Consider the following 20,808-nt stretch of genomic DNA (forward strand, 5'->3'; position numbering starts at 1 on the left):
CGAAGATTTTTATTAAGAAATGTTTTATTATTCTTTTCCCGCCCTATTTGGTCTTCAATAACTTTAGTTAAATGGAAATGAAAGGCATTTACAATAAATGTCTTGAAATATAAGTTTAAAGTTTATCTAAATCGCGATATAAAATGGGATCTCAATCAAAAAGCATAAAGTACCTTATATTTTTATAGTAACAAATTAATTTGATTTTAATTTCTGTTGGTTCCTTCGTGTATGCATCATCGGGAATCAATTCTATAATGAGTACAAATGTTGTCTAATAAGTGTCACTATAAATATAGTATCCGCTAGCGGTGGAAGTTAAAATCGATGAAATACTAAGATACCTAGCTTATATTTGCATAATTATATTAAAGGAAATGCTCGTACACAATTACATTATGTGGAGCTTAATAGCCATTGACAGCTTAAGTACTATCATGGGTTATATTTATATCATTCATTTCGTATATTAAATGCATATGATTTTAAATCTAGAAATATGCGAGTTTTACATTATATTTACATTGAAATAAAATAAGTATCACCAAATATCGAATATCATTATGTTTAAAAATAACATATGTTTTACATGTTACCAAAAAATACTAGTCTAACAATTTTCTCATTTTCAATGATACGAATGGCCGTTTCATTGTTCCTTTCTAAACTCAATTTGTCCTCGATTAAATTATTAATACATCTACCCATGTGACACCTATTTCATCGTTGCGTATTAAAGCAGAGATTGATGCACTCACTGAGCTGTGGAGTTGAAGAAGACATACGTCAATTACTCATTGATTTATGCTTAACCTTTACGTCCAATACGTTTTAGAATAAGGTGTTATTATCACAAATTTAGCTAATGATGTTGATTTGACGCTCTTCCTCAGAGCGATATTATCACTTTGGTCGATGTTAATGAAAAAATCTTGTATTATTAACCCTTTGAATCTCTTTCTGATCTTTCAAGGTTTGCTGGAACAAAACTTCTGTTCGTGTTAGGAAGCGTGTTGTGAGCTTTCTTTATAACCATCTTCAGGGATCAGATATACCAATTAGACATAGGTACGACTTCTTTCTCGCTTACCTCCGAGGAAAAAATTTAAAAGCCTTGATTGGCATTAAAACTAGTGCCACCGACGCCAATCAGATCAGAATGTTACTGCTCTCCCTTCCAACCATTTTTTTATTCTTGATCTGATAGAACTTCATCGGATATCATAAAGATCCATTGTGCTTCCATATCTCTACTTTCTTCACGATGTGAACTTGTATGTAAAGTTTATACAGAACGATCAATTTCCTATGTGGTCGATTGACATTGTTTATGGTGATCCGAACCTGTAACTTTCGACATATTTTCGGCTGGATGAAGATTATACATGCAGTTGGCTAATAAAAACTACTGTATCTGATAAATTTAACGATAAGTATTACGACAAAAGCATGGTTACATATAATGATGTTGCGTATGAGATCGTAAACACCAAAAGACCAAAAATGACCAAAAAAACAATGAAGCTCGTCAACACTGCTCCAACTATGAAAATTCGAGTTAAAATTCGGTTTCGAGTTATCCTCGAAAAGGAATTTAGATTTACAGCATATGTGAAGTAAACAACAACGAAGGCGTAAACGACACGATACCACTTGGAAAAATAGTGTCACGAATGTGTAAAGTAAGAATGAGTAAAGTAGTGGAGTATTGGCTTTTGGGGTTGTCTTTTTCTTCTTCCTCTTCTAAAAAGATGACGTCCTGTTTTTTCTACATTTTACACCTGTGACTATATACTTCCATCACTAACTTTCATACCACCTTTTAAATGGTCCCGCAAGGGCTCGTTTGGTGCCTGGTTTATCTACCATGGTCCATTTGGCCAATGACTCCGGAAACATCCTATTGACATGGTCCTTCCATTCACGTCGTCTGGACCGCACCCATTTCGGTACTGGTTCCGTTATTCCGTCTGTAGTTTTTATTCTTGTTAAGCTATTGTGATTCATAAATAATTCTCACTATTCTATTGTCGATCTTATGTTTCTGAAGTATTTGTACTACATCCAGAAGAAGGTGAAGTTGAGACTTCTGTTCCTATGACATATTTGAAACTAATCTATCCGTTATTTACCTATAGGATAATACAAATTTGGACGAGATTTGTGCTTGAATAGAATAATTAACATGATATATATCTGAACAAAAAAAAGCTTTCTTAAACTACATTCATTATTATGGCGAAGGGATTAAGTTATGATAAATTTCCTACATTTCGAACGTCTTTAAGCATTGTGCATTGCTTACATCAATTTGGAGCAGTTCATTACCAGCAATAGAAAGAAAGTAATCATAGTATAGAAATGCATGTCATTTGCTATAAGTGTTGCAGCTTTGGTAAAATTTAAGTGCAGAAATCATTGATATAGAAACCCTGCTTCAAGGTTATATGAAACATTTAGTAAGATTTATACATTTTCTGTTTTCTATAGAAACATGAATGACATCTTTCAGGAAACAAAAAAACATTGCGATCAATAAAAGAAGAACATAATTGAAAAACTCAGCCTGAAAATATATTGATCATACTGAATAAATGAACGTGTTGAAAAACGATATGAAATATTATACAGCATGAAATGTGCTGTCCAATTAAGAAATATCCGGTTGAGGTATCTTGAACATGGAGCAAACGGTAATGAGTTTTCCTCCCTAGTTAATTATATAAATATTGAATAAATATCGATTTATAAGCTCTTCGGCCAGTGTAATATTGTACTCTAAATCAGTTAAAACATCCAAAAGCCAGTTCTGTGTAAAATTGTTCTAATTGTTTTTAGATCTTATATAGAATCTATTAGTATATGATTATTAAAGCCAAATTTGAGCAACTATGATTTAACCATTTTAAATTTACAATAAACCAGTTTGAAGCATTGAGATTGATACCAAAATTGCAGTATGACTGGTTTTTAATAAATTAATGGCTATAATGTATCAAATGATAAATTTAACCTTTTAATTAACTAACATACTAAGTTAAAACACGGTAGTACCTGTACATTGAAAATGCCGAGTTAGTAGTTGACCTGTTTTAGACGTGATCAAACGTACTCACCACTTCCACAATGACTAATAGAGAAGGTTCGCAAATAGGGCAACCATTCTATGGTTGCATGGCAATTAAAATGTATGAGTGAAGTATTTATTGATTAGCTATGCTTGCTGAACTAGATGACGTGAATAAAAAACTTCGTTATATACAGGTGATCCAATTGTGATCCTTGATACTGTTTCATATGTAATTAAAAAACTTGGGGGGCCGTGTCTCTTTAAACATAATCATCATGATAAAAATGAATCACTTAAGATATCTGTTATTCTGTTCCAGTTATTTTAACTGGTTTTGATCCATTATGATCATCTTCAGGCGAAGTAACGGTTATAATTTATTGTTTAAAATAAACACAACTTTGATTAACTGATTAAAATATATCGTAGGATAGATCAAAACTGATGATATTAAAACATTGGATACAAAGGATTTAAGAAACATCTAATTATAACTGAGATATTCAAAAACTTTACCTCTTATTTTTAGAAATCAACAATCAACTTTAATTGAAGACATTTTATCTGGAAATTTGCACTCACAATACACTTATTTACAAATTTAAAATCACTTGAAAATTAAAAAGAAAGCCGCCCTTTTACACTTTCAAAGATTGTGCGTGAAAATCGAAAACTTACACGTTTCTATTTATAAATTCCCTCTGTGCTGCGAGTATCTAGAACATTTAACGAACGTAACCCGTTACGTTTTATTTGAGTTTATTTAAGCACTGCACACAAACAACCGACCGAATCAACGAAACGAAACACATTCAGCGCGAGAATTAATTTTTTATCTTAGAAAAGATTCGAATTAATATTATGTGAAAATGAGACAAAACCTGTTTTCATCTACGAGGAGTTTCGTGTCACACACATGGATCAATAAATTATACCACACAGAAATTCCTTTTTATAATAACACAAAGGAAAGCTTGGTGGGTAACGTCCTGACCTGTGACCTCTTGCACGCAAGTCACAAATTACATATTTACGATTTCATTTATTCATGGAAATCTTTTAAATCTTAAGAAGTTAGTATGAAAGTAGGGCTATGAGATTGGCTACTTAAAGCTAAAAAAATGTTTATATTAACCATTAGTGTACTCTCGTGATTAAATAGATGCTTTTATCGTTAATGTACTTTTATCATTATTTTTGTCTATTAACGACTGCAAAAGACATTATAGAAAGTGTGTTGTATTTAGGTTCTCTATTATAGGTTACCATATGTTATTGAATTTTTGAAATGCAAAATAATTAATTAATATGTTAAAGACCAGCTGTTCCAGGTTTTTTTTAAAAAGTAATTAATGTTTAATACAAAAGTTTTAAAGTGATTCTTTGCACGAATTTGCGATGAAGGTTTATGGAAGTTAATTGAAATTCTGTAGTCACAGTGTTCAGAATGTTTCAGTCATTCACCGTTCCAATAAGAATCTTAAATGGTTTGATTTTAATTATTCAGCAAACGTTTACATTTTTTACCATAAACAGCTTTCTTTGTTGATTTGAGAAGAGTCTGTTATGAAATTATTAAGGAATTCGTTCTTATATTTTTATATTATAAAAGCGAATTAATAGAAAAGTGAGTTCCGTTGAGTGAACAATTTGCAGGGAGCTCAACTGTAAAGTATTAATAAGGAAAAGTGTAATTAATATGTTACGTAGACGGAAAAATTATTATTACACCAAATAAATTATAACAAAAATCATCTTGATTTTATTTAATAAGTAGAGTATTAATTAGGAAAAGCTATTTCTGTAAGTTAATATACCTAATTACTAAAGTTAAATTACGCTTACTTATATTATTTACTGTAAACTTTATTGATTTGAAGTGCTAACAAAGTAATTAAAAAATAAGGAATATTGACAAATAAGTGAAACCACTTCAAATCAATATTTTTTTCTAAATCAACTGACCTGCCTCTAAAATGATCCTTATGATAAGTAACGGGTATACAAGTTTCAGTAGAAGTCACGACGACCATCCTTTATCCATTTCGATTCATCATAACGTTATCACTTCATCACCAAAAAAATAAACGAACAAAAATTATTGAAGATACATTTAAAGAGATCTCTAAACGTGTTTAAATCGTCACGAAAATCGAAACGGTTGTCGCAAAAGAAGGCGAAACACTGAAAGCTCCCGCTGGGTGCTGGTACGAAGCATGGTAAGCTGCCAAGATACCGTAAACCGCACGGTCGACACCGGTGCCGTGAAGCAATCAGAGAAGGCCCCCTTCGTATCGGACGAGTAGTGGCCGTAGTGACTTTGTTCCGGGAATGGAGCGGCCAAGAATCATTAACTTCTTTTAAGATACCAAAGAGGAGAAGACGTAAAGACGACGAGTAAGGTCGATTTATGATGATGCAGTTTTTTTTTATTAAATTTTGCATGTGCACATAATTATGTGGCAGAAAAATTTTTAAAGTTACCTCAAAAAAAGAAGAACATAAAATGTTTTAAAATCTTGATATGCTAATTTCAAGTTTTTGGATTAACTCCAGGTGGAATTTACATAATAACATAAATATCAGAAATTGCGATGTTTATGATATGAAGTACCTTTTTATTGGGTGAATTAATTAAACAAAGTAAAAATAGTATCACTAGTTTAAATTTAATTAAATAAGAGTTTATTAATTGCGTCATTAACTTAATCTTTTCAAACAATTCTATTTGAAAATTATATAATCTATTTCGCTTAAATGGGACACACTTATTTCGGATGACTCTAAAAAATGGAATCCCTACTAATTAATTAATACATATGTTTCGTTAATACATAGGTTAACTGACATAATCGATTTTTCTTTGAGGCATAACATAAGCGAGAATAACGTCTTGTCGCGCATCAGGTGGCGTCGTGCCATAAAATAAATTGCCGATCGTGACGATTACCGTTTAGTTTACAGACTCCAGAAATCTTAAACGAAGAGAGATAAGAATTTCTTACAAGTGAGGACAATTCGCCATGTTATCGAAAAACGGAACACTATAGATGCAATCGTAAATGCAAACAAAACATCGAAAAGCTAAGGAAGAAGAAAATGATGATGAATTTGATCAAGCACTTGTATGTTAAACTGACAGAGAAACCCAAAATATGAAATAAAATGGTAATTCCTATAAAAAAATAATGAACGATGTTACAAGGATTTACCAAAAATGATACAGAGAAAGGTTGATGGCAAAAGGTCATGAGGCAGGTCATCCGTGAGATATATAGATCAAGTAAAAGATCTAGCACAGATGTCGATTTTCCAAGTGATGCGTACTATAGACCACAGAGAGGCATGGCGAAGGGTCACCACATAACCTCCATGAACGAGTCACGATGTATGAAACGACTGAAGAGAGAGAGAGAGTAATTCATTTTAATTCAATATTTTAGTAATAATAAATAAATTTGTTACAGCATACTCCATACTAATCCAAATCGAAAAACTTTATGTGTTGGCATTGCTGTTCTTCATTTCTTCAGCAAGGTGCAGTTTATGTTGCTGGTTGAGCGTGTTTAGCTAATTTGGTTGGTTGTTCTGAAATGTTTGGATGAGATCAATTACAACATGAAGTAAACTTTTTAAATGTTTGATTATGAGATGTACTCATTTTATGAAAAATATAAGTATAAACAATTGAAATATCTACGAAATGCCAGAACAACCATGCTACCACTTTTCTGCCTTATGATCAATATTATACAAAGCTTGATCAACTCAATCTGTGCATTGTCTTAAATCTTTAGACCCGTTTCAGGGATTTTGCCAGAAACCGTTTATAAAGATTTTATCGCCTATATCAGCTACTTTACGGACATACAGTATGTATAGAATGCCTTAGTATTGCATATTATTATATAAAAGATTTTTATTCCATATTTACTAGGCTTTTAAGGAATGTATTGTCTAAAGAAACATCGTCCTCAAAATACTGTAAGCATTTCATCGATAATTACATTTTCACCAGGGTAATAGCAAGACTTACAATTTTCGACAAAACAAGTGACTATATCTCTTACAACAGCTGTTGTGCTCTCTTGCGATTAGGTTGCTTTTTCATCAAAACAAATACATCAGAGAAGAAATCTAAACCTTGTTTTAGACATCACCATACGGAACATTTCTATTCCGAAGACATCGTTTGAAAAATCAATCATAATAAATCATCTAATCATCTAAATAATAAAATCATCAAGGCAATTTGATAACTGCCTCGAAATACACCTAAGTATAAAAAACTGAGAAAAACTTCGATTTCTACACGATCGGTTTCCGCCGACTTGGACTAACCAATCACCTTCGAGGATTTTGTATGCAACTTACAAGGGAAGTGTCACAACTGTGTCTCACCGATTTCGATGCAATTTGGTACAGTCATAGAATGGGCCAAAATAAGGTTCGCACATTTTTTTATACGTGCGGTAAAAGCCCCTGGGGCGAGTTATAGGGGTTGAAAGTTTGGAGAAAAAGTACGTTTTCACTTATATTTTGAAAACGAAAAGTGCTATCAAAATTTGGTAAATTGTAACTGATATTCATTTTAAAAGAGCTTTCTTTTGATGTGTCACACATATAGCAGAGGGTTAAAAAGGGCGAACTACCCCTATTTTTTTGGAATTATTTAAAAACCACCCTATCGATTTTGGCGGCATTAAGTATACTTCTAGTGCGTTCAAAAATATTAGTTAAGGGTTTTTTCCCATTCGCCCTAGATCAACCCCAGCGAAGTTACGGGGGTTAACATGTAAGCACTTTTCGTAAGAATGATGTGATAAAATTGTCAGGTATTTTGAAAATACTTTAAACAAAACCGTAAATTAGTCGCACAATAAAATGTTTAGTGTAAAATAAGGCATAATACACCATATAGGGGTTGTTGGGGTTATCCACCCCCTTAAAAATTAATTCTATCCCGGGCGTTATTTGTCGATTACGGCGAAATTTGGTACTGTGTTTGTTTTATATTTGAAGTAAAAATTTTTGAAAATGGTTATAAGGGTTACAAATTAGGGGTAGTTTTTTGTTTATACCTCGAAGATGAAAACTGCCATCGTAACTGTGGTATTGTTTTTTAAAAATCTATCTATCGATGTTCCACGAGGTAAACTACCCTCATTTTCTTTAAATAATAAATATAAAACTACTAGATAAATAAGATATTTTATTTATTTATGAGTTAAAAAGCAACTGACAAAAAAAATAGTTCAATATACCAAAGAAGTTTATTCTACATTACTAATTGACGTTTTTTATGTATTATATTAATTTTCAATATTAAATTTATTTTTATTCTACGTAGTGTTGGCAAAAATGAAAGTCGTGGAAAAAATGTTTTAAACATAAGGATTTTTTACACCATGCACATGTTATGACCGCTATATCCCCACAGATATCACACGTTGGCTTCTCACTCGAAAAGCAAACTTCCACGGGATTTTCAAAATGGTCTGGTCTCTCCTCTATATAGCCACTTGCAAACCATGCGTATTTAAAAACATTTATAAACCGAGGGGAAGCCAACTGGTTATGCGTCAACGATTGCAATTTTAATATGTTATCCCTCTGATGTAAATTGACATCATACTGGTAAAGAATAATCTGATCAGAGAATCTTCTAATAAAATTTTTCCATATTCTGAAACCAAATACATCTAGGGGCTGTATTTGACCTGTTGTCCCTGCAGGTATAGATAAATGTTTAAAATTAGTACCTGATGGAGTTATTTCACTAATAACTTCAGGACAATGGCCACTCCAAGAATCTAATAATAATAATGATTTAGAACCAGTATTTGGAAAATATACATTTTGGAGCCAATTTTTCATGTGTTCTGAAGTTAACTTTCCAGATTTTGATGCCAAAACGTATATATTGTCTGCTTTAAACATTGTATTTGCTACCCTCGGTCCAAAGCTGCCAGAGGGTTCTTTTAAAACAATAAAAAGTGGAGAAAGAAGTTTCCCATCAGCAGATATTACGGGTTGAATTGTGTAACTGTGCGTTGTAGATGACACCGACTGGACCACACTTTCTACGGTTTTAACTCCTAAATCGCTTAATGTTCTTCCCGAATGGAATTCCAAGTTAAAACCGCTCTGATCCGAATTGTAGGTGTTTTCAGGTCCATATATTTGGATTTGTAGCTTTGCCTCTTTAACGAAATCTTTTGCTAAAGTTTTTACTCGATCAACATTTCCAATTTGTTTTTGGGATAGAAATTTTGTTATTTTTCGGCTTACTAACCGATTTGCTTTCTTAAAACGTTGCACCCAGCTATGAGATGCTTTGAACAGTTGAGGAGATAAATTCTTTTCATTTCTAGCTTGTATAGCCCATCTGCGTATATCAATATCATGTAGTGGCAATTTATTATTAACATTGAACATAAAAAACGTCAATTAGTAATGTAGAATAAACTTCTTTGGTATATTGAACTATTTTTTTTTGTCAGTTGCTTTTTAACTCATAAATAAATAAAATATCTTATTTATCTAGTAGTTTTATATTTATTATTTAAAGAAAATGAGGGTAGTTTACCTCGTGGAACATCGATAGATAGATTTTTAAAAAACAATACCACAGTTACGATGGCAGTTTTCATCTTCGAGGTATAAACAAAAAACTACCCCTAATTTGTAACCCTTATAACCATTTTCAAAAATTTTTACTTCAAATATAAAACAAACACAGTACCAAATTTCGCCGTAATCAACAAGTAATGCCCGGGATAGAATTAATTTTTAAGGGGGTGGTTAACCCCAACCACCCCTAAATGGTGTATTATGCCTTATTTTACATTAAACATTTTATTGTGCGACTAATTTACGGTTTTGTTAAAGTATTTTCAAAATACCTGACAATTTTATCACATCATTCTTACGAAAAGTGGTTACATGTTAACCCCCGTAACTTCGCTGGGGATGATCTAGAGCGAATGGGAAAAAACCCTTAACTAATATTTTTGAACGTGCTGGAAGTATACTTAATGCCGCCAAAATCGATAGGGTGGTTTTTAAATAATTCCAAAAAAATAGGGGTAGTTCGCCCTTCTTAACCCTCTGGTATATGTGTGATACATCAAAAGAAAGCTCTTTTAAAATGAATATCAGTTACAATTTACCAAATTTTGATAGCACTTTTCATTTTTAAAATATAAGTGAAAACGTACTTTTTCTCCAAACTTTCAACCCCTATAACTCGCCCCAGGGGCTTTTACCGCACGTATAAAAAAATGTACGAACCTTATTTTGGCCCATTCTATGACTGTACCAAATTGCATCGAAATCGGTGAGACACAGTTGTGACACTTCCCTTGTTAGAGCTGCACAATACCATTATTATATCATTTTCGTTGTGGGACTTTTACATAATCTCCCTTTTCTTGTTTTCGGGACAAAAACTTTAAATTCAGGGTCCAAAAAAGTCGGATTAAAACTGAATATTAAAGAGATTTGACAAAATTGAAATTGAAACTAAAACGATGTAATTTAAGCATGATTAAATAATGCATCTAAAATATTTTACGAATTGTAATGTCTCGTATTTTGCAACCGCATTTTTACGTAGTGATTATTTTTGCGAAGACGCAGCTGTTACATGAGACTTTAATCTTACGGTACAATCCAAGAATTCTAAGTAACATCAAGACAAATTGCTTTTGTAACTTGATCAATTACATCAGCGAAGATTTTTAATTAATTACTAAATTATCTAAATAATAAATTTTCGTTGATACACGATTTTAATCAATGATTTAAATCAAGTAGTTTTTTCATTTTAATCAATAATTTAAATCAAAAGAAAAATGAAAATAAATATATTCTTTATATAAAAACTTATAAACCAGGCAACTAAAAACTAAGACAGACAAAAACAATATACAATTCTCTCATCTACAAGTTTGTCGATGTTATTTGCTGACAATGATTCGGCTTTTATATCTAAAAAACGAAAAAGGAATTCTAACACAAATTTAGAAAACTTTATTGTTCGAACGAATATTGATAAAAAACGAGAAATAGATAAACAAATTGCAAGAGCTGTATTTGCAACAAACAGCAGCTTTAGACGTATGGGCAACCCGCAAGTGAATTGTTAAGACCTGGTTATAATCCCCCTTCTGGAAAAACAATTTCTACGACAGTTTTGGAACAAATTTATGAAGAAGAGAAAACTAAATATTGTGGAAGTCTTTCCGGGTGTGGCGTAAACATATCTATTGATGGTTGGTCTAATGTACGCAATGAACCTATAGTATGCGCTAGCATAATCACTGAAACTAGACACTCTTTTTTATATGAAACCATAGATACATCCGGAAATCCCCATACAAGTGACTATTTAACTCATATTACTTGCAATATAATTTCCTCGTGTAAATCAAAATACAACTGTAACGTGACATCATTTATAACAGATGCTACTAATATGGCACTAATGAGGAGAACCATACAAGAGAAATCGGACCGAGCGTTTTAGTGATAACTAATGGGTGTACAACTCACCTTCTAAACCTACTTTGCAAAAATTTAGAACAAATATCAAAGAGCACGTTACACAAATTATAAAATATTTTAGAAATACCTAATTTGCTAGGGCCAAATACAGACAGCTTGATGGAAACGCATTAGTGCTGCCAAGTGATGTGAGGTGGAAGATTATTTGAATATCTTAAAACCTATAACTGTAGCACTTGACAAATTGCAAAAAAAGAATGCTTTCCTCTCTGACATAATGGAAGTTTCGAAAGAATTAAATAAGTACATTACTGGAAGAAAAATTATTATCAGTACAAATAAAAGTTTTTAATAAACGGTATAAGCAGGCACTTACGTCTATCCATTACATAGCCTATAGATGGCTTATATGTTACTAAAGCTACGTATAAATTAACATCCGTACCAATATTAAAGCAATTTTTATGTGCAGTTTGTTCATCAGCTTCTGTTGAGAGAATATTTTCAACATTTGGGCTTGTTCACTCTACATTACGAAAGGTGTTGAAAAGACAGGAACACTTGTTTTCTTATATAAATATTATAATGAATGTTAATTTTTGTATTAAATATTTTGTTAATTTTATAAGTGCAGTTTTATTTTTTTGATTTATATCATTGATTAAAATAAATAAATCATTTGATTTAAATTATGATTTTAATCAATAATTCAGTCATAAATCAATCGAACCCTGATACTTTGCATATAATATATATTTTTTTGGCAAATAAATAAATGTATTTGCAGACAATCCACCATACTGTTCCAGCCGACATCGTTTAAAACTTTTGCATTAGTATATACAAGCCATATACTTAGATCTAGCCAGGTGATTGTTTCTAAAATATTTCACAATTTCTCTTTGAGTTTAGTTACTTCAAGCTTTTTGCACAACAAGTTTTAGAAAGTGAGCTGAGCATCTATAAGTTATAACAGAACCACTAAAGCTTAAGCTTCTGATCTATGTCTTCTCATACTTGTCATATTCGCAGCATATTCGCCATAAATGATGTTACATTACAATTATATTTCGCTTTACAAGATGAAATTGTTCCATAAGCAATTTTTGTTAAGTAATGGCTTGTATGGGGGTTACCAGATGTATCTATTGTTTCATATAAGAATGCGTTTCAATCTTCAATAGTTATTAGTTATTACGTACGATGTAATTAGGTACGAACCAAGGTGCGTTACATATTTGTCGAAGAACTTTAGACTGAAATCGCTGCAGCTGTAAAATGTTTGATTCGCTAGCGGTGTCCCATAATTGAATAAGTAACTTAGGTTGAGTTGTGAGTTTCTATTCATAAAGTAGTTGAAGCATATATGTTTTTTTCCAGGTTAGGTGATGATCCAGGTAAATTCCAAGGTATTTGACTTTAGTTTGAATAGGTAATGGAGCATTATTTAATGTAACAGTAGCACAGATTCCCTTTTTTAGAGTGAATGTGATATGAGTGGACTTATTCGAATTTATTTTTACTCGCCACTCTTCAAGCTATTTGTCCAGCAACCATAAGTGATATTGTAGGTTTTAGAATGCCATTTCAGGAGATGTATGAGTAGCCCTAACTACAGTGTCGTCCGCATAAGTAGCAATCATAGTGTTGTTTGTCATAGGCATGTTGGCTGTGTATAAAAGGTTTGGGGAATATGCGTCATTTTGTTTAACGAACAAGTATTTCTTCGTCAGATATGATTCCAATAGTATACATACTGGATAAGGTAGATAGGTTTTAAGTTTGGCTGTAAGACCGCCATGCCATACTCTGTCGAAAGCCTGTGACACGTCTAGAAAAGCTGCTGTACAATATTTTTTGACCTCTAGAGAATGTCTAGCTGATCTCACTACGCTGTGCACTTGTTCTATAGTACCATGCTGTTTTCTAAACCCAAATTGATAGTTAGGAATTAACTTTTTATTTACTATGATGTTCTGAAGTCTCTTAAATAAGAGCTTTTCTAAGACTGTTGAAAGCAATATAAGTAAACTTATTAGAAGCTACGTCTCGCTCGTGATTTTATTTGGTTTCAGCATCATAGTTATCTGGGACACCTTCCATTTATCGGGAATGATCCTAATCTTGAGATTGCGTTGAATCATCAAGTGTTATGTTCACATTACATCCAGAAAGACTTTCAAAACACTTTATTTTTTCTTCCTCATAAATGACCATGAATGATGCGTTCGTATTTACGTGAAAAGATCAAAATCAAGGTTAAAGAATAAAAGATACGTACGAAAATTAAATTGAGAGATATTTGAAAAAATCAAAAAAATCATAGATTTTTGATTAAAATAAAGAAATCGTGATTTTTTCCCACCCTGATATTTAACCGCTTGGACTTGTAGGAATTAATTTTTGCAATCACAATACTTTACATATTCTAACAAACAAGTCCTTGTCTTGATTACTTATTGACAAACAGCGTAGGTTTGAAACCGTTTGGTTACTCACCTTTAAACTGAACCTGTTTTCTCAGTTTTGCTTAGGTTTATTAATAAATAAAACTATTCCTATGACTGTATGTGTTTGAAAATACGCTTAGAATAACGGCGATATTTTTAGACGTAAGCTTAAATTGTAAAACGTAAAGGCGATGATATCATTAAAAACATTAATTAGTAATGGTAATAAAAAGGAGTTCAACATAATCGAAATGATCTAATCTATTGACTCCAATAGTTAATTACCCGTACAAAATTAATACTATAAGATTTTTAAAATAACTCACCTATTTTACGTAAATACCCAAATAAAACTCGTTCATCTAAGAATTACTCCTTCCTTATTCATATCATAAACATCATTTTGACAAGAGGTTGACAAATCTCAATGAGCTTCGCACACAAGTTTTAACAACGATCACCGAGAAAAAGTTAATTTTTTAATGTTATAACCGTTTGTAAATCCTTTAAAACACCCGTCACGCGCCCAGGTACGTTAAAATTGCCGCTCCGAATAGTATATTTTAAAAACTAAACGTTTTTCCGTGACATATTTTAGGTTATGAGTTTATGTTCAAGACGTTAGCCACAAACCTGACGTTAGTTCACTCGATCGATACTCGGATCTTTTTGGCGGCAAATTCAAACCAAAAAAATGACCCTAAATTTAAACATTGGACTTATGGGACATGTTGACGCCGGCAAAACGAGTTTAGCGAAAGCTTTAAGTCACGTTGCGAGCACCGGAGCTTTCGATAAAGACCCTCAGGCACAAACGAGAGGAATTACTTTAGATTTAGGATTTAGTGCATGCAAATTTCCGATTCCTGAACATTTAAAGCAAGAAACTGATGCGAAAGAGATTATTTTTACTTTAGTTGATTGCCCCGGGCATGGTAGTTTATTAAAAACTATTATTGGAGGTGCTGGGATTATTGATTTGATTCTATTAGTGGTTGATGTACAAAAAGGAATTCAAGCCCAAACTTCTGAATGTATTGTGATCGGGGAGATTATTGGATGTGGGATGATTGTTGTTTTAAATAAAATTGATTGTATTGAGGAGAATAAAAGGGGTGGTGTTATTGAAAAGGTGTTGAGAATTAAATCCAAAACGATTTTATTTATGTAGTTATTTTTAGATGAGTAAAAAAATTAGAAAGACTTTAAATACAACAATTTTTAAAGATGTTCCAATAATTCCCATTGGATTACCTCTTAAAAATGATCCATTAGGAATTGATGATTTAATTAATGTTCTTTTAAAAGAATCGTTTGTTCCAAAAAGAAATCCAAAGGGTTTATGTAAATTTTCAGTTGATCATTGTTTTCCAATTAAAGGTAATGGTTATGTATTAACTGGAACAATGTTGGAAGGAACTCTTCAAGTAAATGATGTAATTTTATTTTAAATACATTTTTAAATAATTTAGATTAAATCAAAGTTATTTTTTAGATGGTTTATATTGAACCAATTGATGATAATCGTAAAGTCAAATCAATACAAGTTTTTAAAAAACCAGTTGAAAAAATATCCCATGGTGATCGTGGCGCGATTTGTGTAACAAATATTGAGAATCACCAAGAAATAAATAGAGCATTGGTTTGTTCACCAGGTCTGGTTCAACATATAAAAGTTGGAGTGATCTCTTTAAATCGAATTAAATATTTTAAATATCCCATTGAAGTGAATGGAAAATATGAATTAATGATTGGACACTCGAATGCATTAATTAAAATTATAGCAATTTTTACTGGTTGTGGAGATTTTAATATAAAAGAAGAATATAAATACATCGACAATCTAACTTGTAACAAAGATGATAAAATTGATGACAACATAAATCATTTTGTATTATTTGAATTTGTTAAGACTAAATCGATTATTGAAAACACTTGTGTAATTGGTTTTAAACCAGACTTACCCCCAAATGTTTGTCGAATTGCATTTTGGGGTACCATCATTGATTATTCTTTAGATTTAAACGATTTTAAATCAACGTATTTCCAAAAATTAAAGATTTACAGGTACAAATATAAAGAAGGAATCATCGAACGGTATTCAGACCCCAATGTTGCTATTGTTAAGAATATGTTTAAGAAAGAAACCGATTTAAGAATGTTTATTGGGTTTTTTGTTACTAGTTCGGATGGAAGGCGAGGAAAAATTGATGGTGGGTTTGGAAAAAGTGGAAAAGTTAAGGTTGTATTTGATGGGAGTGGTGAAAATGATCAAAATGTGGATCATGAGGGAAAAGTTGTTGTTAAATTAGTGATGAAAAGGTTTATTTTTGATGCTAAAAAACGACTGTATCAATAAATTAGGTGTATTATGAAAGTATTAATGTAAATAATTAATTATAAAGAGACAAATAATAATTGTTTAAGTTGGTTAAGTAAATCAGTCGATAATAAATTGATTTTTTGTTACTATTCGTTAACATTTTAGTAAAGTAAAACTATATTTATTTAAATTAAAATAATAATTTAAAAAGCAATCCTGACGGTTAAATAGCGATGGTTTCTCTTGAAAATTGTAGAAATCACTTTGGTGGTTAATTTGCAAGACCTCATAAGTAACAAAGGGGCTGTTACAGTCAAGTGCGGGAAGTTAACCCCCATTTTTGATTTTAAAATTTTTCGTTGTGTTTCTAGATTGTTCTAGAGTTGTTCTACGTTGTTCCAAAGCGGCAAATAGAAAAAATAAAAACTCGGCGAGAAAAACCGAAAAAACGGGTTTTTTGACTAGCCCCCCATTTTTAAAAAAAACTAAATTTCTTCGTTGTTCTGGTTGTTCTAGTTATTGTTCTAGGAAATCGAAATTATGGGATACAGCATTACGAAGTTATAACTAAAAATAGGTTTGGCTACCAAAATGTCTAATTGATTGCTGTGTCCATAGTTTTTCTATTTTCAATTCCATATTACAAATATATACTCATTATACCTAAAGCAATCTGGAACAGCTATTATTTTCACTAGAACAACTCTATAAAGACACTTAAGTATTTAAAAACATGATTATCGATAACGTTGTACCAGCCATTAGATCCAAGTTGATTGGTTCCAAATTGATGATAATGGATTAAGATAACATAATTCATAAGCAATACCACCATAGTTATCTCAATTTCTTATGCACAAGCCAGAAAATCCCACAATATCAAAATTGACAATCATCTACATTAAATTCTGTTATGACTAAAAAAACTAAAGGTGCTAGAGAAAAACGTTTCCTACAAAAATTAATGATTATAAATCAAGATAACATAATTCATAACCAATGCCACCATAGATGTCACCATTTCTTAGATTCAAGCCAGGAATTCTCAAAATATCAAAATTGACAATCATCTGCGTTAAATTCTGTTATAAGTAGAAAATTAAAGGTGATAGAGAAAAACGTTTCCCACAAAAATTAATGATTATGAATCAAGATAACATAATTCATAACCAATGGCACCATAGATATCACCATTTCTTAGCTTCAAGCCAGGAATTCTCAAAATATCGAAATTGACAATCATCTGCGTTAAATTCTGTTATAAGTAGAAAATTAAAGGTGATAGAGAAAAACGTTTTCCATAAAAATCAATAACATAATCCATAGTCAATGCCACCGTAGATATCACCATTTCTTAGGTTCAAGCCAGGAATTTTCAAAATATGAAAATTGACAATTATCTGCGTTAAATTCTGTTATAAGTAGAAAATTAAAGGTGATAGAGAAAAACGTTTCCCATAAAAATCAATGATAATGAATCAAGATAACATAATTCCTAGTCAATGCCACCATAGATATCACCACTTCTTAGGCTCAAGCCAGGAATTCCCAAAATATCAAAATTGACAATCATCTGCGTTAAATTCTGTTATAAGTAGAAAATTAAAGGTGATAGAGAAAAACGTTTCCCACAAAAATTAATGATTATGAATCAAGATAACATAATTCATAACCAATGCCACCATAGATATCACCATTTCTTAGCTTCAAGCCAGGAATTCTCAAAATATCGAAATTGACAATCATCTGCGTTAAATTCTGTTATAAGTAGAAAATTAAAGGTGATAGAGAAAAACGTTTTCCATAAAAATCAATAACATAATCCATAGTCAATGCCACCGTAGATATCACCATTTCTTAGGTTCAAGCCAGGAATTCTCAAAATATGAAAATTGACAATTATCTGCGTTAAACTCTGTTATAAGTAGAAAATTAAAGGTGATAGAGAAAAACGTTTCCCATAAAAATCAATGATAATGAATCAAGATAACATAATTCCTAGTCAATGCCACCATAGATATCACCACTTCTTAGGCTCAAGCCAGGAATTCCCAAAATATCAAAATTGACAATCATCTGCGTTAAATTCTGTTATAAGTAGAAAATTAAAGGTGATAGAGAACACGTTTCCCATAAATATTAATGATGATGAATCAAGATAACATAATTCATAACCAATGCCACCATAGATATCACCATTTCTTAGTTTCAAGCCAGGAATTCTCAAAATATTAAAATTGACGATAATCTGCGTTAAATTCTGTTATAAGTAGAAAATTAAAGGTGATAGAGAAAAACGTTTCCCATAAAAATCAATGATAATGAATCAAGATAAAAATCCATAGTCAATGCCACCATAGATATCACCACTTCTTAGGCTCAAGCCAGGAATTCTCAAAATATCAAAATTGACAATCATCTGCGTTAAATTCTGTTATATGTAGAAAATTAAAGGTTATAGAGAACACGTTTCCCATAAATTGTATGATGATGAATCAAGATAACATAATTCATAACCAATGCCACCATAGATATCACCATTTCTGTTTCAAGTCAGGAATTCTCAAAATATCAATATTGACAATCATCTGTGTTAAATTCTATTATAAGTAGAAAATGAAAGGTGATAGAGAAAAACGTTTCCCATAAAAATTAATGATAATGAATCAGGATAACATTATTCATAACCAATGCGACCTTAGATTACCATTTCTTAGGTTCAAGCCAGGAATTCTTAAAATATCAAAATTGACAATCATCTATGTTAATTCTGTTATAAGCAAAAAATAAAAGGTAATAAAGAAAAACGTTTGCATAAAAATTAATGATAATGAATCAAGATATCATAATTCATAACCAATGCTACCATAGATATCACCATTTCTTAGGTTCAAGTCAGAAATTCTCAAAACATCAAAATCGCCAAAAAATATGAATGAATTAATAGATTGTGTTAAAAGGGCCTTCGACGCAGTAACTAAAGAAAAGTTAGATAACGTATTCTCGACACTACAAAAGTGCATGGAGTCAACCATGATGGCCTCAGCAGAAAGATTAGAAAATTACCGTCAAATAGGTTTCGAAAAACTGAAATAGCATCCGAACTAAATGTATAGCCAATTTTTAAACCCCAAAAGCGACTAAGGCGCATTAAGTGCCAACCGGGTGAAGGGGCTCATGATGAACCAATAAATGACCCCAAAAAAATGTTTGAAGTACAATTTTTTAATAATCTCTTCGACATGGTGCTTATATCTATAAAACAAAGATTTAGTCAACTTAAAGATTTTTCTGAAACTTTGCATTTTTTGTTTGACATAAACGAAAATCAAAATAAAGAACAACTGTTGAATCATTGTTCTGCACTACAAAAAAAACTATCATTCAACTCTAAATCGGATATTAAGCTGAGTCAGCAACATTATCTGAAAGACAACCACAACCGAAGTTTTGAATTTTTTAAAAATCAGTCACTTCAAGAGTTGTTTCCTAACGCCTGTATAACTTTACGTATTCTGCTAACAATACCAGTAACAGTTGCAATTGGAGAACGCAGTTTTTTGAAACTAAAATTAATACAGACCTCCTTGCCATCAACAATACCGCAAACAACTAACTAGTCTCACTAGGTTATCAATCGAAAATGAAATTGCAGAAAATCTTAATTTCTCTACCTTAATTAAAGAATTTTCCGATGGAAAAGCTAGAAAAGTTAAATTTTGTTGATTGGTATCGATATTGATTTTTAAAGTTAATAACAAATTACTAAAGAATTCATATATTTTAGTTTCCATTCTTTGATATCAAATTTGATGCGCTGACATATTTTTTCCGTTTGTATAAAAACTCTGGAATAAAAACTTTAAATAAGTTTTTCATGGGTTTATTTATTGTTAGTAGTAGTATCTATTGGTCGTAAAAAAAATCAAGTACAACACTAAGAAATAAAGGGCGCCAAAAAATATCTTACCATGGGTGCTCCGAATCCTAAGGCCGGCACTGGTGACACTATTTTAGCTAGCAATTTATCACTCTACTTACTTCACCGAAATAGTATTCCCATGGAACAATAAAACGAAAGTGTATCACGCCTTCGTACTTGCTTATGTGCATGTGCTGAAGGGACCTTACTTATGAACAGTGGAAAGTCTACCATGAACGAGCTGCTTATCGAAATTTGTGCGTGATGAGTTCAATTGTTGGTGCTATCTTAGCACACTCACAGTTGTCAAAATCCAAGAAAAACGGGAGAAAATGCGATGGTGGGTTAGAAAGTGGATACTTGAAAGGAAATTGAGGGGCAATAATTTGGTTGACATGGAACTAAGAATTGATTAAAATCACGTACAAATATAAGACAAACCATAAATGGTAAAACAAAACTTATGGTTACTTTGTGATATTTAGCCACAAGGGACTGAAGAACTAAATGTGATTTTAGAAGAAATAGTCAAAAA

The 20,808-nt window shown here is 31.6% G+C and overlaps 2 protein-coding genes across 4 annotated transcripts in view; one reads left to right on the top strand and one right to left on the bottom strand.

Moving 5' to 3' along the window:
- The window catches only part of LOC111417584 (WD repeat-containing protein 47), a 94,350-nt gene extending 79,905 nt beyond the window's left edge, over positions 1-14,445 (bottom strand). Inside the window, exon 1 of one of the 3 annotated variants that reach the window (XM_023049908.2) lies at positions 14,355-14,445. Coding sequence is in view for 2 of the 3 variants with exons in the window: in XM_071199708.1 (XP_071055809.1) it covers positions 5,036-5,103 (68 nt within the window). In the remaining variant the exon portion in view is untranslated. Of the gene's footprint in view, positions 1-5,035; positions 5,235-14,354 lie in introns of those variants that run through there. The other 2 variants (XM_071199708.1, XM_023049907.2) reach the window with 2 other exon arrangements.
- A 251-nt stretch (positions 14,446-14,696) lies between these two features.
- LOC111417585 (eukaryotic translation elongation factor, selenocysteine-specific) lies at positions 14,697-16,497 on the top strand. The gene is made up of 3 exons (XM_023049914.2): positions 14,697-15,160; positions 15,210-15,464; positions 15,524-16,497. Exons 1-3 carry the CDS (start codon positions 14,723-14,725, stop codon positions 16,385-16,387), a joined length of 1,557 nt encoding a protein of 518 aa, XP_022905682.2. The 5' UTR covers positions 14,697-14,722; the 3' UTR covers positions 16,388-16,497.
- The last annotated feature ends 4,311 nt before the right edge of the window (positions 16,498-20,808 follow it).

The sequence above is a fragment of the Onthophagus taurus genome, chromosome 1 (assembly GCF_036711975.1).
Source record: "Onthophagus taurus isolate NC chromosome 1, IU_Otau_3.0, whole genome shotgun sequence".
NCBI classification, from domain to species: domain Eukaryota; kingdom Metazoa; phylum Arthropoda; class Insecta; order Coleoptera; family Scarabaeidae; genus Onthophagus; species Onthophagus taurus.